This window comes from Taudactylus pleione, unplaced genomic scaffold (assembly GCF_031769625.1).
Source record: "Taudactylus pleione unplaced genomic scaffold, aTauple2 ptg000229l, whole genome shotgun sequence".
NCBI classification, from domain to species: domain Eukaryota; kingdom Metazoa; phylum Chordata; class Amphibia; order Anura; family Myobatrachidae; genus Taudactylus; species Taudactylus pleione.
In genome coordinates this window covers 2,207,470-2,230,578 of record NW_028284631.1, presented here as the reverse complement: position 1 = coordinate 2,230,578, position 23,109 = coordinate 2,207,470, and the positions used below count along the sequence as shown (strand labels likewise).

Sequence of the window (23,109 nt, the reverse complement as noted above, 5' to 3'; positions counted from 1 at the left end):
TTTAATTGAATTCCCCCCCCCCCCTTACATATATAACACAAGACAAACACAATATACTTACCTGAGGCATCATGACGTCTCTCCCATCACCCACTGTGGGAGTCGGAAGGCGGAGCTCATGCGTGAGCTCCAGTCCGGCTCCCTCTGTGGATGCAGCAGCCAATGAAAGTCTGTCTGACTCATTGGCTGCTAAAACAAACACACTGCCGCCAGGTAGTACGAGTGTACTACCTGGTGCCGGTGTTTGTTACTGTGTAGTGCGGACCGCACTCCACTTATTGAAACCGACTGAGCTACGCCACTGATTGGCGGGCAGGGAGGGTTTCTGGGTACTCAGAAATTCCCCCTGCGTGCGTGTATGCAGACCTCCATTTACCAACGAAGCATAACCCCTTAAGCTCTTTCTACATTTAACAAACATCGGTAATCTAAGATTACTGCTGTTTGTCACAGCATCGTTCTTGCCATCTTTTAGATGGTGAGAGCGATGCGGTCCCCATTGCCGGCAGTGGAGACCAGGAGGTGCCAGCCTTCCAGGCACTGCTGGGTTCCCGTCACATGCGCAGATTTGCAGTCACTGGTAGCTTTAGGCTGCCAGCGGCCTAGCGGAGGATCTCGCCGAGGACTTGGCGGGACCTCACCGGAGGGGGAAGTATTGTTAAATTCCTTGTGAATTTTACGTTAGTATCACAGTGATACTAAACTAAAAATTCAGTTGGTATTTACCTTCGTTGGTAAATGGGGGCCTCAGTTCCATAATGGAGGAGACAAAAGAGGCTCATGGTTGCAGGGTCACATAGGTCTCTCTATACAAGGCTCCTAGTGCAGCTGAAAATTAATTGCGCATCATACAGTACTTCAGTTTGTTTCCATAGTTGTTTGATTTATATTAACTTTTGGAACCTGTGTTGTCTTTATAGTGTGATTTAGTATTTTATGCTTTTGCCCTTTAGTTAGGAGTAGGGGTGTGCACCGGCCACTTTTCGTGTTTTGGTTTTGGATTTGGATCTGGATTGGTTTTGCCAAAACCACCCTTCGGTTGGGTTCTGGGTTTTGTGTTTTGGATCTGTATTTTTTTGAAAAAAAGCATAAAAACAGCTAAAATCACAGAATTTGTAGGTTTTTCTGCTCCTATGCTATTATTAACCTCAATAACCTTAATTTCCACTCATTTCCAGTCTATTCTGAACACCTCACACCTCACAATAGTGTTTTTATGTCCAAAAGGTTGCACCGAGGTAGCTGGATGACTATGCTAAGCGACACGAGTGGGCGGCACAAACACGTGACCCATCTAGGCGTGATACTGCAGTGGCAGACAGGATGGCAGTTTGAAAAACTAGGCCCCAAACTGTACATAATGCAAAGAAAAAAAAGAGGTGCAAGATGGAATTGTTCTTGGGCCCTCCTACCCACCCTTATGTTGTATAAACAGGACATGCACACTTTAACAAACCAATCATTTCAGCGCCAGGGTCTGCCACACGACTGTGGCTGAAATGATTGGTTCGTTTGGGCCCCCACAAAACAAGCTGGCAATTAATCTGTCCCTGCACAAACTGGCTCTACGGAGGCAAGATGTCATCCTCATCCACCGATTGCTCACCCTCTTCAGTGTGTACATCCTCATCCTCACAAAGTATTAACTCGTCCCCACTTGAATCCACCACCACAGGTCCCTCTGTACGTTCTGGAGGCTGGTCTCCCTGGAAGAGTTGATAATTCATTTTGATGAACATCATCTTCTCCACATTCTGTGGAAGCAACCTCCTACGCCTTTCGCTGACAAGGTTCCCGGCTGCACTAAACACTCTTTCGGAGTACACACTGGAGGGGGGGCAACTCAGGTAAAATAGAGCCAGTTTGTACAGGGGCCTCCAAATTGCCTCTTTTTCCTGCCAGTACAGGTATGGACTGTCTGACATGCCTACTTGGATGCTGTCACCAATGTAATCCTCCACCATTCTATCAATGGTGACAGTATCATATGCAGTGACAGTAGACATGTCAGAAATTGTTGCCAGGTCCTTCAGTCCGGACCAGATGTCCAAACTTGGTCCTGCCTGCCCTGCATCACCGCCAGCGGGTTGCTTAGGATACCTAAGTTTTTTCCTGGCAGCCCCAGTTGCGGGAGAAAATGAAGAAGGAGCTGTTGACGTGTCATGTTCCGCTTCAGCTGACAGTGTGTTCACTAGCAGGTCTTTGCACCTCTGCAGGCTTGTGTCGGCCGGAGAGACACCACATAGGCTTTAAACCTAGGGTCGAGCACGGTGGCCAAAATGTAGTGGTCTGATTTCAACAGATTGACCACCCTGGAATCCTGGCAAAGCGAATGAAGGGCTTCATCCACAAGTCCCACATGCCGAGCGGAATCGCTTCGTCTTAGCTCCTCCTTCACTTTCTCCAGCTGCTTCTGCAAAAGCCTGATGAGGGGAATGACCTGACTCAAGCTGGCTTGAACTGACTTCACGTGTGGCAAGTTCGAAGGGCTGGAGAACCTTGCACAACACGGAAATCATTCTCCACTGCGCTTGAGTCAGGTGCATACCCCCTCCTTTGCCTATGTCATAGGTGGATGTATAGGCTTGAATGGCCTTTTGCTGCTCCTCCATCCTCTGAAGCATATAGAGGGTTGAGTTCCACCGCGTCACAACCTCTTGCTTCAGGTGATGGCGGGGCAGGTTCAAGAGTGTTTGCTGGCGCTCCAGTCTTCGGCACGCAGTCGCTGAATGGCGAAAGTGGCCAGAAATTTTTCGGGCCACCCAAAGCATCTCCTGCACGCCCCTGTCGCTTTTCAGAAAATTCTGCACCACCAAGTTTGTGTGAGCAAAACATGGGACGTGCTGGAATTTGCCCAGATGTAATGCCCGCACAATATTGGTGGCGTTGTCAGATATCACAAATCCCCAGGAGAGTCTAAGTGGGGTAAGCCACTGGGCGATGATTTCCCTCAGTTTCTCTAAGAGGTTGTCGGCAGTGTGCCTCTTACTGAAACCGGTGATACACAGCGTAGCCTGCCTTGGAACGAGCTGGCATTTCTGAGATGCTGCGACTGGTGACGCTGCTGCTGTTGCTGCGTAAGGTGATACATCTACCCAGTGGGCTGTCACAGTCATATAGTCCTTAGTCTGCCCTGTTCCACTTGTCCACATGTCCGTGGTTAAGTGGACATTGGGTACAACGGCATTTTTCAGGACACTGAGGACACTTTTTTTGACGTTTCTGTACAGTCTCGGTATCGCCTGCCTAGTGAAGTGGAATCTAGACTGGATTTGGAACCGGGGACACACTACCTCCATCAATTGTCTAAATCCCACTGCACTAATGGCGGATACCGGACGCACGTCTAACACCAACATAGCAGTCAAGGCCTCAGTTATACGTTTTGCTTCAGGATGACTGCTGTTGTACTTCATCCTCCTCGCTAAGGACTGTTAGAGGGTCAATTGTTTAGTAAAAGTAGTGGTGTTCCTACTTCCTCTCTGGGATGATGAACGACTCCCAGCAGCAGCAGCGGCAGCAGGAGGCGTAGCAATGCAGGATCCTCCGGAGGAATCCCCGATAGGAGAGTCAGTCATGCCAGTGACATGGCCGGCAGGACTACTTCCGATCCTGACTGAGGAAATTGACGAGGAGGGAGTTGACTGTGTGGTTTGCAGGCGCTTGGATACAACAGGACAACGGGATTTAGGTATCCCTGGACTGCTTACGGTCTTGGCTAAAGTTTCTGAACTTGACAGTAACTTATTATGAACGCGCTGCAGGTGCCGTATAAGGGAGGATGTTCCTAGGTGGTTAACGTCCCTACCCCTACTTATTCCACCTTTACATAAGGTACATATGGCAAGACAGTTGTTGTCCGGATTTGGATAGAAATATTGCCAGACCAAAGAGGTGGAATGTTTGGTCTTCTGCCCAGGCATGACCGTGATGGGCTTTTTCATCCCACGGACAACAACTGTCTCCCCCGGAGCCTGATTTAAACAAACCACATCACCATCAGAATCCTCCTCGCCAACTTCCTCCTCAGCGCCAGCTACACCAGTATCCTCATCCTGTTGTACTTCAACAGTGACATCTTCAATTTGCATAACAGCAAGTGGACTGTGGGTGCTCCTTTCAGCACCTGCAGGGGGTGTGCAAATGGTGGAAAGAGCCACCTCTTCCCGTCCAGTGCTGGGAAGGTCAGGCATCGCAACCACCACCACACTTGGACTCTCCTTGGGGATTTGTGATATCTTCTTAGAAAGCACAGTTCTTCGCTGTGCTTTTGCCAGCTTAACTCGTTTGATTTTTTTAGTGGGAGGAGGGCTTCCATCGTCATGTGAAGCTGAACCACTAGTCATGAACATTCTAGGGATCGACCTTAGCCGTTCCTTACCACTCCGTGTCGTAAATGGCATATTGGCAAGTTTACGTTTCTCTTCAGCTGATTTAAATGTTTTTTTTCAAGGTCATTTTCCTGAACTTTGTCATTTGGGATTGTATGTGCCCTCTATTATGACATTGGGCATCGGCCTTGGCAGACGACGTTGATGGCATGTTATCGTCTATGTCATGACTAGTGGCAGCAGCTTCAGCACTAGGAGGAAGTGATTCTTGATCTTTCTCTATTTTATTTTTATCGGAGAAAGTTTGGTCCTCCATTTATGTTATATCGATTTGATATATACGTGCGGCTAAACACAGAAAATATTTTTTTATTTTTGCTGGAGAGTAGTGCACTTTGTGGGTTACACCAGCCTTTAAGAAATGAGCCAGCCGGCTCTTTACTTATGGGACACAGGCGCACGCTTGGCGCTGCTCCTTTGTTGATGCACGTGCGGCTATTGCGCACACAATTCACAAACACAGAAAATATATATTTTTTTGGTTTGGAGTGTACTTTGGGGGTTACAGCACCCTTTAACGGTCAAGCCAGCCGGCCCTTTACTTATGACACAGGCGCACGCTTGGCACTATTTTGTTGATGCACGTGCGGCTACTGCGCACACAATTCACAAACACACAAAAAATATAATTTTTTTAGCACTTGGGGGGAGCAACTCTGATGGACAGAGCACCCCCTGGACAACACTACAGGACACTGCACAGGACTTTGGAGTGGACACAGCCCCTATGGAGAACTGACTGCACAACACAGTCCAGCCAGCCCCTATGGACTTTGAAGTAGTGGACAACAGCAGCACAGCACAACACTACACAGCCCAGGCAGCCCTAACTCCCACCCTCCCTCTTCACTATCCACAGCCGAGTGAGAAAATGGCGCCGACGCGGGTACCTTATATAGGTTCCAAAACCCGCGAGACTCGGAATGCGGGATGATGACGTTTTGCCTCGATTTCAGATCCGAGTCAGGCGGGAAAAGTCGAGCCTGACTCGGATCTGCCTCGGATCGGGGGGGCTCGGGGGGGTTCGGATTTCAGAAATCCGAACCCGCTCACCCCTAGTTAGGAGTAGAGTATTACTGGCTGTACACTAAGGGCCTGATTCAGAGATGGATGATAATGCAATCGCAGCTGTGAAAATATGCTAATAATTCCAAAGCTGCCTTCTCATATTTGTCCGATTGTTGCATACCAGCATAAAAATCACTTGCATCGACCAGCCATGCAGCCCATGCGGCAGGTATGACCTGTCTCAAATACACGAGCTCTCATGCTGCGTATGTGATTACATGGCATGCATAAATTAGCCATTGCAACAGTGTTTAAACAGTCAGTCCGACACACCTGCGTTTTCCTAACCACCCCCGTTAGCTCCTCCAAACGGTGACTTCCTGTCACTCACTTTGTGAATGGGTTCTCTGTGCGCGCGGTATCCCAAGTCAATTGCAGCGTGTTCGTACAAATCGTCGTTTCGTACATCTCTGAATCAGGCCCTACATAGGTGGTTTTTATTCTACAGCATTTACTTGTGCTTAGTTTTATGTTATGGGCCGGATTCAATTACCTGTGATAATTTATCGCCAATTTTTCATTGAAAAATAGAGCAAACTTTTCTCCATTTTGAGAAATGGGGAAAAATGTGTAAAATTCCTGTTTTTGGATAAGTGTGTAGATTTCTTTCAGAACCATTTGGACAGCCCCACTAATGATACTTTAGCAAAATTTTTTTTCGTAAGTTGCGTACTTTGGCGAAAAATGACAACTTGAAAATCTTTTCATATAGATGTTCTTATGATTGGAATGTGCATAGTTTCCAATTAATATTTAAAATTCACACCGTGTAGTTAAATTGTAATGTTACAATTATAAACAGTTATTAATGACAATCTTCTATGAGATGTAGTTTTTTGGGATCTAGTACTGAAAATTTCCCTATAGCAGTAATCCGTTTGTTCTGCTAACTATTGTAAGTGATTAGCTACTAATGCTTTAAAATATATAGTAGTACAGAATATATATTTCTATTGTAGCACTTGGTTACAGAATTTTCATAATGGGATATATATTATGTTGCCTAGTCTGAGCAGAACCCCATATCATTTATACAATTTTATAACAAAAGATCTTTGGATGTATTGTTATATATACTTGGTCCTTTGCCTTATGTATGAGCACATTTTCATTTCCTTGGGTAATATTGGTATAGAAAAGGAAAAGTGTACAAATTACTATAAGCTATATGGTCATGTACTGTGGTAGATATCTCCAAGTATAATTTATACTACACTATCTATAATCTCGTGATCTGCATTATGCTTGATCACCGTCAAAACACTGGGTCAGCTACCTGGACCTGAGTATCTCAAGGACAATGACGCTAATTTCCATAGAGATAATAAGAGCTATGGTATAACATATCTTTTGTTAACTCTTTCTTCGAGGTCCATAGGCTCCACAGGAATTACCTTTTGGGGTATGTGGTTGGAGTGATCCAGGCACCAAATAGTTACACGCTTTAGCTCCCAGGATGCACTGGGTCCTCCTCCATATATATCCTGACCCTGGCTACCGGCACTTAGTTTGTAACCAAGCCCAAGGCAGGAGAAGGAAGGACAATTGTACACCAGAAACACTCTAAGAAGAGGGAATCATTGAAATACAAAAGAAAAAAGATTACCCAATAATACCAGGTGCGGTAGGGTCGGTGCCCTGTGGACCCCAACGCACCTCGAAGAAAAATGTAACAAAAAAGGTATGTTATACCATAACTCTTATTTTCTTCTTCAGGTTCCATAGGGTCCACAGGAATTACCTTGGGGATGTCCCAAAGCAGTTCCCTTAAGGGTGGGGACGCTCCTGTTTAGCAGCAAGGACAATCCAGCATCCCAAGAGGCAAAAGTATCAAAGGCATAACATTTGAGAAAAGTGTGGACGGAAGACTACGTTGCTGCCTTGCACAATTGTTCAGCAGGGGCATCACGATGAAACGCCCACGATGGTCCCACAGATCGAGTAGAATGTGCTGTCACTGGGTTTGAAACCGAGATATCAGCTTGTGTATAAGCCTGAGAAATCGTCATATGAAACCATCTAGCCAGAGTCTGTTAGCTGGCCAGCCCCACTTATGACGGCCATACAACACAAAAAGAGAATACTATTTCCTAAAGGAGTTGGTACGATCCACGTAGATATGTAGGGCACGCACCACATCCAGAGAAGCTTCACCTACAGAGAGGACTGAAGACTGGAAGGCTGGAAGCACTATTTCTTCATTTACATGAAAGCGGGATGCTACCTTAGGAAGGTAACCTGCCCTGGTAAGAAGAACAGCTCTATCCTGATGTAAAATCAAGAAGGGAGAGTGACAAGAAAGCGCTGCCAAATCAGAGACCCTGCGGGCAGAGGAGATGGCAAGAAAAAAAAAAACCTCTTTGCTGTCAACCACTTGAGGTCTGAGTTCAGGGGTTCAAATGGGGGAGCCTGTAGAGCCCTGAGAACCAAAGACAAATTCCACTGAGCTACCGGAGGGACAAAGAGGCTGAACCCTCCAAAACACCCTGAAAAAATGTCTTAACATCAGGCAGTGGGGTGGTCCTTCGCTGAAACCAAACTGAGAGTGCAGATGTCTGAACTCTCAGGGTGGCCAGGCGGAGACCCCGGTCTAACCCAGCCTGGAGCAAAAAAGCAAGCACTTGTGAGACCCTAAAAACTTCAGGATCATATTTTCTATGACTACACCATTGAAAATACGAGTGCCAAATTCTGTAATAGATGCGGGCATAGGAAGGCTTCCGTGCAAAAGCATCATCTGAATTACAGAAGATGGAAGATTCAAGAGCCAAGCCGTCAAATATAGACGGGGAAGGTCCGGATGCAGGCAGGGACCCTATGTTAACAGGTCTGGCCTTAGAGGAACTGGCCATGGAGTGTCTATGGAAACACTCTGAAGGTTGTTGAACCAATGGTGTCTGGGCCAAGCAGGGGCTATCAGTATTACTGTTCCGCCCTTCTGCTTGCATTTCCTGATGACCTTTGCCCGTACCTAAGGACCTTGTGATTGTGGCCCGAGGCCATGAGGTCTACCTCTGGTAGTCCCCATTTGTCCACTAGGATCTGAAAGACATCCGGATGAAGAGCCCATTCCCCGACGTGTATATCCTGACAACTTAGGAAGTCCGCTTTCCAGTTGAGGACTCCTGGTATGAATACTGCGAGATTGCTGGAAGATGACATTCTGCCCAGACCAGAATGTTTGCCACTTCCGCCATGGCTGCCAGACTTTGCGTGCCTCTCTGTTGGTTGACGTAGGCTACTGCGGTCGCATTGTCGAACTGTATCTGGACAGGCCTGCCCTTTAGCATATCCGATGCCTGAACGAGTACCCTGAATACTGCACAAAGTTCCAGGATGTTTATGGATAGGTGACCCTCCTTGGTCGTCCATCTTCCCTGAAAGGTGTGATGACCAGTCACTGCACCCCATTTGCGGAGACTGGCATCCGTAGCGAGGAGCACCCAATTTGGAATCCAGAAGGGGCGTCCCCTGTTCAGACGAGACGTCTGCAGCCAACCATGAGAGGGAAAGCTGAATCTCTGGAGAAAGACGGATCATCTGTGACTTTATTAACTGGTACTCCCCGCTCCACCGGGAGAGGATCAGCCGTTGCAGTGGTCTTTAGTGGAACTGAGCATATTCCACCATGTCTAAGGTGGACGCCATGGACCCCCAGAACCTGCATTGCTGAGTGGATAGACAGTCTGATTGCTGAGAAATCTGCGAACCTTTAATTGAAGGGCCAAAAATCTTGTCTCCTGGCAGAAATATCCTTTGTGCCAGATAATTTAGGAGTGCACCTAAATGCACCATCTGCTGTACTGAAGAAAGCGACTTTTTCCAATTCATGATCCAGCCGTGACTGAGTAGGCAGGCAATAGTCAGTCTGAGATGATTTTGTAATACATCTGGAGACTGTGGCAATATCAGGAGGTCATCCAAGTATGGCAGTATTCTGACTCCCTGATGCCTGAGGTAGGCCGTCATTACTGCCATTATTTTGGTAAAGACCCGCGGAGCTGTTGACAAACCAAAAGGCAGTGCCTGAAATTGGAACTGTTGCTGCAGAACAGCAAACCACAGAATTCTTTGGTGGGAAGGCTTAATTGGCACATGTAGATATGCATCCTGAATGTCCAAGAACGCCATAAAATCCCCCGGTTCCATTGCCAGAACAATTGACCGAAGAGTTTCCATATGGAACTTGGGCACCCGGATAAATCTGTTAAGGCCTTTCATATTCAGAATAGGCCGGTGGGATCCATTGGGCTTCTGGATCAAAAATAGATTGAATAACCCTTTCTTTGCTGATCCAACGGAACTGGGATTATCACGCCTGAACCCAGCAGGGAACGAATGGCCTGCTGGAGGGCGAAGGCCTTGGTAGACTCAGGAGGAGCTGTGCAGAAATACCTTTTGCGGGGGACTTTTCACGAAAGTAAGGGCATACACTCGAGAGACCACTTCTCGGACCCAGGCAACTGTTGGTGTCTGATGCCAAGTATCTGAAATCTGAATAAGTCGGATTCCCCAGGAGGCCCGCCCCATCAGGCCATGAGGTTGTCGTCTGACTTGGAAGCTGGACATCTGATTGTCCAAGATCTCTTAGTTTGCGGTCTCCTATGAGACCTGGATTGTCTAAAGGAATTTTTCCTTGCGGGCGAAAGGCTCGAAATGACGACTGACTAGGTCTTGGGGAACTCGTTGAAGGCAGACCAGCCGCTTTAGAAGCTGCCAGAGTAGCCACAATCTTATCCAATTCTGTGCCAAACAGTATGCCTCCTGTAAACAGCAGGGATTCCATAATCTTCTTGGGAACTGCATCTGCTTTCCAGGCCCTTAACCAAAAGGCTCTGCGAGCAACAACTGAGGTAGCTGATGCCTTACAAGCCAGAATACCGGTGTCTAATGTCTCCTCCCCCAAATAGGAGGCTGCCTCCTTGATATAGGAGATAATCGTCAGCTGCTCCCTGGAAGAGCATTTTCCAGTGCCCCTGTCCGTTCTTCAATGGCCTTAGACACCCAGGCTGTAGCCATGGCTGGGCGGGTAACTGCTCCTAACAGGCCTCAAGTCTTCTATCTGTGGGATCCTTAAGGGAGGATGCAGATTGTATGGGCAATGTGACGCTCTTAATCAGATGTGCCACAGGAGCATCCACAGTAGGCAGAACGTCCCATTTAGCACATTTGCCAGGTGGGAGGGGGTATAAAGCTGTAACCTTTTTAATATGGAATGGTCTATCAGGAGAACTCCATGCGTCCCCCCATAAGTTCAGAGAGTTGCTCAGATTTGGGAAACTCAGCCTTAACGACCCTCTGGCGCTATCTATGTTTAAAATTGTTTTGACCGCCCTATTCAAGGAGAGAACATCCGCTGCTGCTAGATGGTCCTCCTCCCCTGAGAGAGACTCCTGAGAGGAGCCTTGTACCTCTTCAAATTCTTCTGAAGATGCATCTGAAGCTACAGGCTGGACGGACTTATAGGAAAAAGCCGACCGCCTTCTGATTTTAGGTACTACTGGCCTGCCTCCTTGCAGCATTTGCTGAAATGCAGCAGGGGACGTAGCCATACTCTGGCTTGAATGGGCATAAATATACATCCAGGATGGATGCACAGGAGGCATGAACATCGCAGGTTGTAGCTGCTGAGGGAACCCCATAGTAGGGGTCGGCGTGGGTGTAGATAAACAACCTGCGCCATAATCTGAGAAAAGGAAGCCCAAGGTGGTTTATGCCCAGGAGCTGGAATGATGTGGTGGCTCTTTATAACAGCGACCACACAATCCATCCTGTATGAAATCCTGAGGGGACAAGCCCACCTGACAGGCCATACATGAAACCAGCACAGGGGTTTTAGCCTCCTGCTTCTCCTTATCTGTAGACATAAAGGTAATGTTATGCAATGCATTACAATGTGACAGTGTTCACCCCCGAAACAACCCACACACTGGTAGCAGAGGGTTTTGAGGAGAAATAGCAGTGGTAGTTATAACTGACAGTTATTCAGGAGTAAAAAAGGCAGTATAACACACAGCAGCACTTCACATACAATGTAAATATATATATATATATATATATATATATATATATATATATAAAAAATCTGTGACGGCGGCACTCGGGTAAAAAAAAAAGTCGGCAAACTGGCAGGTTGAACACCAACATTTCGGAGTCCTTTATTATTCCGTTATCAAGGTCAATCACATATAAAATGACATAAAGATTACTTTATACACATACCCCACCACGTGTAGTCCAATCAATCCGACATCCGGAGAGGGGGACACACCGATGACCTCACCACCCCGCTGCTGCCATGACTGCAGGTGGCGGGTGGTGATAAATCATTGGTGTGCATCCCCCTCTCCGGATGTCGGGTTGATTGGACTACACGTGGTGGGGTATGCGTATAAAGTAATCTTTGTCATTTTATATGTGATTGATCTTGATAATGGAGTAATAAAGGACGCCGAAATGTTGGTGTTCAACCTGCCAGTTTGCTGACTTTTTTTTTTACCCGAGTGCCGCCGTGACAGAGATATATTTGGACTTCCAACTGGCAGTCCTTACAGAGGGCAACGGAGAATTTTGCAGTTATCCTAATTGGAGTGCCGCTCTATGGGGAGTAAAATATATATATATATATATATATATATATATATATATATATATATATATATATACACACACACACACAAAAGAAATCTGCGGCACTCCAAGACTGATAGTCAAAAACAACGTGTATTGAAGATATGTGTAACATACACCAACGTTTCAAAGCCTCCAGGCTTCTTTGTCAAGGTTAATCCATGTTATGTGGATTAACCTTGACAAAGAAGCCTGGAGGCTTTGAAACGTTGGTGGATGTTACACATATCTTCAATACACATTGTTTTTGACTATCAGTCTTGGAGTGCCGCAGATTTCTTTTGTGTGTGTTTGTTTAACACTGAAGGCAACCAAGCAGTTGTTATGCGAAAGGAAGTGCCGGTCCATATTGTCTTATATATATATATATATATACACACAATAGGCTTTTAGTCAACTACGAAAAGTACAAAAGCTTAATAGCATATTGAGCTCTGTATAACCTGGCCACCCAAGGAGAGGTATACAGGGAGACTGACCAAACCTCCTGAGATTCACAGCTACAGTAGAGCACCTGAACGTGGTCTCTGGGCGTCTCACCAGGGAGGCAGCCCGAAACAACCCAGATGTGGGAAACAGTCTCTGAATCGGCGTCTGGGAAGGGGCTGCCGGGGAAAGCCTACCTCCCCTAGGTTGTATGAATCCACCGGGCACACTGGCTTTTTACATGGCTGTCGCCACTGTCCCCGGCGCCAGAATTATATGCCCCGGTGGTCTAGTAGGAGAAGCAGTCGTCCCTGGCTCCCCATAACAGTGGCCTCCGGCAGGTCTCCACTGCCAGAGGTACGGACTGCCGTGTGGTTCCCTGCAATCGGGGAACCATCTTACCTGCATCCCCGTATCTTCCGGCTGCAGTCTCGGGCCCAGCGTCTAGTGAAACTCAGCTGGCGCCCGCCAAAATCACCAGTTCCCTCACTGGTGTTGCGGCGCCGGCGGGGGTAGATGGAGCAGCAGCACAGGCGTCCATCCAGACGCCTAGCGCTGCTTACTCATTTAAAAAAAAAAAAAAAAAAAACAAAGCTTGGGACTGCCGAAGCAGTTCCCTGTCTACAAGGTACACTTCCTACGCACCAAACAAAAAAACTGAGTGCCTGTAGCCGGGGGCGGGGTATATATGGAGGAGGACCCAGTGCATTCTGGGAGCTAAAGCTTGTAACTGTTTGGTGCCTGGATCACTCCAAGCACATACTCCCAAGGTAATTCCTGTGGACCCAATGAAACCCAAAGTCAAGCATTTTGAATGGATCAGCAGGAATAATATTTTGTTCTTACCATATAAATGACATGCATTGGACTTCCTGAGCCACCATCACCTGGACCCAGGTGAATACTCTATCTCACAGGTTCTCAAACTCGGTCCTCAGGACCCCACACAGGTCAGTTTTGCAGGTCACCCAGCAGGTGCACAGGTGTAGTCATTACTCACTGACACATTTTAAAAGTTCCACAGGTGGAGCTAATTATTTCACTCGCGATTCTGTGAGGAGTACCACTGCTCTACCTCAAAGTTTTTTTCAAGACTTGGGGCGTCCCTGGAAACAAATCAAGTTGGCATCACGACAGAGGCGGGCTGGGCTGGGGGGCAGGGTGCCATGTCCCCCCGGGCCGCAGTGCCATATACTGTCCCGGGCCACGGGCATTCTGTCTCTGTGACACAGCTGCACCACGTGTGTACTGCTGACCGGACAGAGGCCCTGATTCAGAGCCGGACGCTTCCTGGCCACTCGCATTGCTGTTGGTTGCCACCCACAGCTAATGCGAGCGGCCAGGATGATGGTCGCGATGGTCAAGACCATCGCGACCATCGGGCTTGCGACGAGATCCTTGTGGTAGGGTCTCGTGGCCGCAAGCCCCAGAGAGCTTTCGGCTCAAACAGAGCCAAAAGCTCTCCCACTGACATCACTTGTGATGTCAGTGGGGCCGCCCCCAGACGGTAGGCGTTCTCATGGGAACGCCTCCGTCTGGGCTGCCACCCCGGCCCGCCCACCAAAGGGGGTGTGCTGTCACTCAACATCGACAGCACACCCCCTTTGGTGCGAGACCCGGAGCGACGGATTGCCTGTCGCTACCGGGTCTCAAGCATGCGCACGACGGAGCCGGCTCCATCATGCGCTCTGGGCTACCATCGACCCGGTTGCGAGCGCTCAGCGCTTGCGACCGGGTCTGAATCAGGCCCAGCGTTCGGTCAGCACTACACAGTGAGTGACAAACACACTCGCGCCGGCAGCAGTGTGTTTGTTTTAATTAACAGCCAATGAGAGTCTGTCAGACTCTCGTTGACTGCTGCGCCCCCTGCCGGAGCCGGGCTGGCGCTCACTCATGAACTCCATCTTACGTCTCCCGCAGTGGGTAATGGGAGAGACGTCATGACGTCTCTCCCATATTGCAGAGCAGGCCAGCCCAGGAGGATGGAAGGAGGAGCGGATGGCGGGAGCAGGAGCGGGGATTCAGGTACGTGTTTGTTTTATTTTTATTACGTGTGTGTCTACTGGGGTGGACCACTACTGGGGGCACTACAAGCGGGGGACTACTACTGGGGGCACAAGGGGTTGACTACTACTAGGGAAACTAGAAGGGGGGACAACTACTAGCGGCACTGCATCGGGGGACCACTACTGGGGGAACTCCACTGGGGGCACTACAAGGGGGGGACTACTACTAGTGGCACTACAAGGGGAGGGGACTACTACTAGGGGCACTGCACAGGGGGGGGGACTATCACTGGGGGCACTGCATTGGGGGACCACTACTGGGGACTCTATATAAAGTGCAAAACTAGGGGTACTGCATAGGGGGGGACTACAACTGGGACCACTATTTAAAGGACACTGCATAAGGGGTACCACTATTGGGGGCACTGCATGGGGGAACTACTATTGGGGACACTATATAAGGGCACTGCATAGGGGGGACCACTACTGGGGGCACTGCATAGGGGGATCACTACTGGAGGCCTGCATAAGAGTATTAGCAGAGGGCCTGATTCATAGTTGTACGCAATACCGAATGTTTACGGAGTGGAATGATTATCGGTAAATCAGGGCCACTGTCTGGTACTTGCCCCCCACGCTAAAAGTTGCCAGCCAGCCCCTGCATCACGATAACACTTTATTTTCCTTTTTGCACTGGGTGAGTAAGCAAATATATCCAATAAGGGCTTGAAGTGCTGCTCCTGCTCCAAGGAATCTTATGTCAATTCAAACAAGTTAGCAGTAAAGATGCAGCTCATGGGGTTGATGCTGAGTTTGAATCCATTTGCGTCCAGATTTGTAGAAGAACATTGCATCTAAATGTGCGTACAGAGGGAACAATATTTTTCAACGATATGAACGATAACGATATCGTTCAACATGTATGCAATGAACGACCAACGATGCGCGCTCCCGCTGGACGATAACGATATCGACCATCGTCCATGCATGCAGGCCAACTTGGACGATATCGTTATCTCTCCATAGGGGTCCGCGATCGTTGATCATGGGTCGTTGGTAGTTTTTTGGTGTGTGGATGAACAATATCGTTCATCCAGCACACCAGGATTTTTAAAGGGAGACCGTTCAGCGATATAGTTGTCGCTGACTATCGTTCCGTGTGTACCCAGCATCACTCTAGCTGCTGTGGAACTACACATCCCAGCATGCCCTGCATCAGTTTTAGCATTCCCTAACAGCAAAACTGTCAGGACATGCTGGAAGGTGTAGTTCAACAGCTGCTACACTTCCACATGTTGCCTACCCTTGTACTAAGCCAGTGGTCTTCAACCTTGACCCTCCAGCTGCTGTGGAACTACACATCCCAGCATGCACTGCCACCTTTTTGATAAAACAGCATGCTAAAACTGGCAGTGCATGCTGGGATGTGTAGTTCCACAGCAGCTGGAGGGCCAAGGTTGAAGACCCCTGTACTAAGCACTTCCTGGTGTGTTTAATTTCAAATTTAAAAGGGCAATGTTATTAATACAGAAAAAAGGGTTTTGCCCCCCAGCACACTGTAGCAAAATCAACAAAAAATACTTAAAACCTACATAATAATAGAGATTCAGAGGTATTAGTTACATACATTTGCAAATATATGAATAAGCGCCAGGCCAATCGTCAAGGCTTAGGGACGCCAGTATAGAGGTGCCTTGACGACTGGCCTGTCGCTTATTCATATATTTGCAAATGTATGTAAGTAATACCTCTGAATCTCTAGTATTATGTAGGGTTTAAGTATTTTTTGTTGATTTTGCTACAGTGTGCTGGGGGGCAAAACCCTTTTTTCTGTGTTCAGTGTAAATCCTGCCCTTTACAAGCACCTGTGCTATGTCATTAAGTTGATATGAGCAACCACCATACTTTTTGTTTGCAATGTTATTAATAGCAAAACACGCGGTAAGCCGCCACTTATACCCTTTTTACACTGAGGCAAGGACCTGGGAAAAACCCAGGTCGTGTGTCGGTGAGAACGGGTTAACCCGGGTTATGCGACCCAGGTCATGACCAGAGTTTTTTCTGGTCTGTTCTGGATATACTGAGGTCAAGGTTATTACCAGTTTACTCTACTTGGGTTATGTTAAAAGAACCTCTCATTGGTGGATCAGAAGCATTTAATTACGTAGCAACTTGATCCTGTTCTGCAGGACAGACACGGGTCCACTGTGAACGGCGATGACCCTGGATTTACCTGGGACCAAAGTGTGGTATGAATGGATGCAACATGGTTTGAAACAGTGTTCATTATCCTGGGTCAGATCCAAGATTTGTGAGTGAAAGGGCTAGTAACTAAAGCCCCTGGACTCAAGTTAGTGAACATTGATTTCACAATTACACTTTTACTGTCTGCACTGACACTTTTTATTTATTTTTTATTCTCCCACAGGCTTGGCAGATTTAATACTGCTTAATACCCTTAATAAACTAGTATACACCCTTTACATACTATAGGTCACTTACAGACTCCTGTTAATAAGACTTAAGCTAGATACACACTGGAGCGATGTCGGGCTGATATGCCATTTCGTAATGCGCCTACATTGCTCAGTGTGTACGCATGATTGCGTGCCCCTGCGCAGGTGCATTTTAAGAGTGGCAGAGGGCCTGTGTGCAGACTCAGGGCGAGTCCCCCTCCTCTCTTCGCCGGTTCACCAGGTGCAGGAGATTCTAGCTTAGTGTCAGAATCTACTGCGCATGCGCGGGTTTCCGTGAAAATGGCACCTTCGCTGCTTTCCCAGGGACAGCAGTACTGCGCATGCACGAGTCACAGGATAAATGGCCACCGCCATTTTCCCAGTGATTTCTGCTGTTCTGCAGTGCTGGCTCGGCGCTGCAAAGCAGCACTACAGAAAGGTAAGTATAAGACTAATGGTTGTAGGGTGTGGGCCCCCCTAGACCCAGGGGCCCATGTGCCCCGCACACCATGCATGCATTATAGATACAGCCCTGCTCCAGCGGTCGCTAGCCACAGCCGCTAGGTTTGATGGACTGCACGTCAAACCTAGTGATATTGCTAGCGGCCAATGCATTGTTAACGAATGACGTAACGATGATCGTTACGTCGTTCATTAAAGTCGTCCAGTGTGGACGCACAATCTCTATTCCGATGTCGGAATGAATGCCCGTCGCTTAAGTGTGTACCTAGCTTTACACAACAGTAACCATGCCTGAGACTAGAAACATGGAAGTAAATCTGGTAAATGATGTCAGTGCAGAATAAATACATACATACACACACCCCGGCACCAGCTGACACTAGTGCATGAGTGACGCAGCTGCTCAGTGCCCGGCAGGCATAATAACAACACCACCACCTCCACCACTCCATCTATCCCCGCCCACTGCCTCACTCACAGCCAATGGTCGCGCTGCATTGTTACTAGCAGGCAGCAGCGTAGCCGAGATCTCCACCAGGTACTGATTTCAGGATGAGACGTGATCTATGATTGGCTGATTCCGGTCAGGTGACTTTCCGCTGCTGCCGCTGCCGCTGCCGCTGCCTGCTGTCGTCAGGGAGTGGAGGCGGGCATACAGGTGAGAGTTTGTGGAGCGCTGCTGTTCGTGTTATCATCTCGGGCTGGCTGGGGTGAGAAGGGGATTTAGACATTACCGAGAAGGGAGTCCTATGCTCAGCCTAAGTGATCACATGCAATGTAAATGCCCGCATGCGCATGCACTAGCCAAGTTATGGAGGGGTGCTCTGTAGCAATTATAATCTGCAGCTAAATGTATCACAAGTAGGATGAGATTTATTGTACGATATTGCTACTTCCTGTTGGTGCACATTGTTTGAGCACCTACTTTTATCAGTGACGGGCGACCTAGTATACTACACTGCCAGTGTGTATGGCTCTCCAGCCTTCAGGGGCTGTGTGTTACCGTCAGACCCTCCAACATGACCCCTTTCATCAGGTACAAAGTGTTATGATTGCAGCTGCCTGTGTATGAACATCTTTCTCTTCCATTAACTACTTCAACACAGGTGACTGCATTCCTAAATATTGGTGGGAAGTGCAGGAAGCATTTGTACTTAATGGAACTTGTAGTATTGGAGGGTCAAAAACGAAAACACAGAGAAATTCCTCTTTTTGCCTTCATTGCTCACCCAAAATGCTGCAACGGACCCAGTTACTTGTTTTGAATAAGCCCCATTTACCCTCAGATCCTTATTTTACCCAGGATGCACCCACATACACTCATACCCTTACATATTCCTAAAACACCCTCACGTGTACCTCAGGCCAGATGTGTTTTGCATGTTTGAAGTGAATCGTATTTAACTATTACTATACCACATGGAACATATTGCAGTAACATATACTTTATGAGACCATCATTCCAGCTTCCTGACAGCAAAGGCATTGATATCACAACCAACCAATGTCTATATTTACCACCAGTAAACATACCAAGATGCCTTTTAGCTTAAGTATTAAAATGTCATTGTTTTCTTAATTTTTGGTTGTTTGTATTTAGTTTGACTATAGGATCAATGTAGTTTGAAATAAAAGTTGATGCAAAGTAACATATTTTGGCAGAGGTTTCAAGACTGGTATAACTTAAAATATTTGAATTGATTTATTGGATACTAGCTGGAGTACCTACCCGGCGTTGCCCGGGATTTTAAGTATGTTTGTTTGCATATCATCCTCCAACAAACCTTTCCTTAGGTAGGCTCAACGAAAAGTGTGACAAACTTGTCCATCAACAGTCCTAAGGTCTACGAAGGAAGTAGGACCTGTAACGGTATATAGCAAACTTCAGAGATAAAAGCATTTAAAATTTGTCGGATGTACAGTGTAAACACGGCCAAGAGCTTCTGTTGCTCTAATACCAGGATGATGTACAGCGACTCCCTGTTTTCTGCGCATAAAAACTTTTCGAGAAGCATTCCATGTGTAATATTTTGGCAGCTCAGAGTACAGCAGGGTCCTTGCAAAGTCATCATTTTGACACAGTTCGAAGAAAGAAGTCAATGTTGTTGCGTAATTTGGTATAGTCAGAGAGCTGAGAATGCTGGCATAGCCTGCTAAAGCTCTCTTCAATAATAAACATTAAGAGCATGATAAAACATGACCACACAAAATGCTTGCTCCGAGGCCCTACCCATATGCCGTGAGGCCCCACAATGAGCATACAGCAAAAATTGTGTTTTTTAATTATTTAAAAATTAACAGTAATTTCGTTTTCAAATTTTTTTAGTTGCCTCGGCCGTGTTTTAATAAGCTCGTATGTAAAATTTCACGATCTTCGCTTGTAAACTGTGGATTTGTATAGAAAGACAGAAGGACAAATTTTCGCTTTTATATAGTCGAGAAGATAGAAAAGAAAAAATAGTAGATGAGCTAAATCCTTTTGTAATTCCGGACCTGACCTGTAGAGGGCGAATGCTATGCAAAAATTGTGTTTCCAAATTAATTAAAAATGAACAGTAATTTCGATTTAAATTTTTTTTTAGTTGCTTCGGCCGTATTTTAATACGCTCGTATGTAAAATTTCACGATCTTGGCTTGTAAACTGGATTTGTATAGAAAGGCAGAAGGACAAATGTTTGCTTTTATATAGTAGATAAGTAACGCCTGGCATACACTATACAATTATCTGTCCAAACCGCCCGATATCTGCGGATCGGCCAGATAACTTTACAGTGTATGCTTGTCGTATTGTTCAGCATGTCCGTTTCAGTATTTTCAAAGTGAAAGTCACCCACATTGGGCAGTGTATGTCCAGCCGTGGCCGACCAACATTTCCCTGTTCCTTCACAGGAAAGGAATGGGGGAATACCTCCTCTCCTGGGGTGGAGCGCAGATATTGGGGCCACTACACTTTGATATTGTGGCCATACACTGTGAGATATTCAGTCTGTCAGATAAAATGCCTGTGGCTCTGACAGGGATTTCATCTGAACATATAGATGTGTCCACACACACCTATCCTTCGTGCGCTACAAGTCGCGGCACACAACGCAGGAGCTCCTTGTGACGTGGTAGTGCCGAGTGTCTCTTCATGTGACTGTTTACCTTCAAACGCGTCTTATTCGCACAGCGATGCGAATAGCACAAGCAGCTTCTGCTGATTGAAATGATATGCAGCATGCCTATGTTCTGTGTGCGACTGGATCTGTAAGCTAAACACTACATTAGTTTTCCAGCCGTTGACACTACTTGTGCTATGTATTCGCATCGCTGTGCGAATAAGACTCATTTGAAGGTAAAAAGTTGCACAATAGATGCTTAACGCTACCGAGTCACGCCACGGCATGGCGCGACTAGAAAGGGCTGTTTAAGGAGGCTAAATGTATGAGGACCCATCTGTAGATGTCCAACCTGCCATTACTGAAAACTTTTCAAGTATGCCTGAATGTCACCACGAGTACCCTTGGGTACTCGCCGCATGCTTTAAGGGCATAATTAGCTTGATAAATATGCCTATTAATGTTTGCTATTTACGGGCCAATTCAAATAGATGCAAGCCCAGTGATGTACTGTCGCAATGGCTTGGAAAAACCAACAACGGCACATCAACTCGCTCCCATCATGCCCCGAGCACAAGGAGTTTGGACACCCTAGGAGACTGTGAACCACAATTTGCAAGTACGGGGCAACCATAAGTGCGGCATGTGCACACACTTACTTGCAGGGCAAACCGTTTGTGGCTAATTGAATTGACCCCTTAGAGTTGTACGTTGTTCACTGCCATACTTTTGTTTTAAACTTATTTATTTATAAAAGCAGTGAGCCAATAACCATAAAAATCCAGTACATTCACGTGTAGTACAAAACAGAAGATATCAACAAAGACCAGAATGGTTTTAGGTCAACCTAGCAATATCAGACCGAATGTACAGCAAGGGAATCCACAAGATCTGCTGTAGTTTGGCATTTTCTGGGGTGGTAAGAAGGGGGAGGGGATACTCCCGAACATTAGGACATGAATACTAATCAGCAAACACAGAACAACAACTAAAAAAATGGCGGGTGAAGACACAGAGAACGTGAAAACCTAAAACTACAAGGAGCCAGGTTGGTTATTGTGCAAATACCAAGGGTCCCTACACAGAGTGGAATTTCTGCACCGTATTATGAATAAGTGGTGATATATTCCATGGAGGCAGCATGCAGGGAAGGCTGAGGGGGTTTCTTCCAGTCACTAGCTATTTGAAGTTTAGCAGAATTGAAAATGTGATTGGATAGTTTATCTGAAAACTTATCATGAGATCCAAGTGGGCGGAGTACAAGGAGAGGGTCCTTGGGTAACTGAGTTTGAAGGACTTGAGCTGCTTTATCTAGCACTTTGTCCCAAAAACTTTAATTTACTGGACTATCCCACCAAATATGTAAAAAGGAACCCACTTGGCCACAATTCCTCCAGCATAGGTACAAAGCATGGGAAAATATAGAGTGTAGTCTCGTTGGGACCAAATACCATCTTGTATAAAATTTGGAAGCTTTCTCCCTTACTGAAGTGTTAATAGAAGCTTTGGCCAATCTACGATGAATGAATGACCATCCTTCCCCTTCAGGCGAGACTACCAGTCTAGTACCAGGGAAGAGGGAGAAACAAAAGTGTGGAAGTGGGTGGCTAAAATATTTTAGTATGTTTTTATTTGTTGCATTTTTTTGGGCACTAACTAATGTCTGTCCCACACAGGCTGGCCATGAGCTTCTCTGGACTCAGGGTGCATCCGAGGAGATCATGGACTGTGATGAGAGTCCTTCGACTGGCTACGCCTCGATGGGGCTGGAGCAATGTGTCCTTGGGCTATAGATTTCTAAGTGTTACTCCAGATCCTCCTCTCACTGCAGACCGCTATGGACTGTCCCGTCTGCCTTTTTCAGAGGTTACAGCTCAAGATCTCAATCACTTTCAGCAAATAATCCCTGGAAGAGTTGTTACTGATGAATGTGACTTGAAATCTCATAATATTGATTGGCTGCGAACAGTGAGAGGTAAAATAAAATTTTCCAGTATTTTCTATATTCATGCACATTTTAAAGTGAGGAATACAGTTGGCTTTCTCTGTTTGCTTCAGCAAAGAGATATTTAGGAGAAGGTTTACCAACTGCACAATATCTACAAATAATAGTGGACAGGCTCTTCCTAATTTTAAGCAGGCCGAAAAATAAAAAAACAAAACAAATGACTTAGTTACAGTGTTAATGACTGTCCCAGGTGACAGAACCATGGCAGCCCTGTTGATAGAGGACTTGGTTCAGAGATGGACGCTAATGCGATCTCATCTGCTATTTCGTACACAACGCAGCTGCGAAAATGTTAATAGTGCCTTCTCATGTGCGTATGACGTCGCATACCTCCGTAAATATCGGTAACATCGAGGCACATCGAGTGACCATCTTGCCCTTGCAGAAGGTCTGACTAGCCGCAGACTGGGCAGCTCTCCTGACATGCAGAGGGCTCTCATGTTATGTAGGAGACTGCAAAGGCTAAGTTATGCACACCCATGTAACTGCTTTCAAACACACACACCTGCTCTTTGACCACCCCCCTGTGTCCACTCCAAAAACTCTTGACAACCTGTCACTCAC

At 46.7% G+C, this 23,109-nt stretch overlaps 1 protein-coding gene across 4 annotated transcripts in view; it reads left to right on the top strand.

Moving 5' to 3' along the window:
- The first annotated feature begins 17,955 nt into the window (after nt 1-17,955).
- The window catches only part of D2HGDH (D-2-hydroxyglutarate dehydrogenase), a 52,210-nt gene continuing 47,056 nt past the window's right edge, over nt 17,956-23,109 (top strand). The window contains exons 1-2 of one of the 4 annotated variants that reach the window (XM_088479212.1): nt 17,956-18,097; nt 22,214-22,512. In XM_088479212.1, coding sequence (XP_088335338.1) covers nt 22,221-22,512 — 292 coding nt within the window. In that variant the 5' untranslated portion in view covers nt 17,956-18,097; nt 22,214-22,220. The other 3 variants (XM_088479213.1, XM_088479211.1, XM_088479214.1) reach the window with 3 other exon arrangements.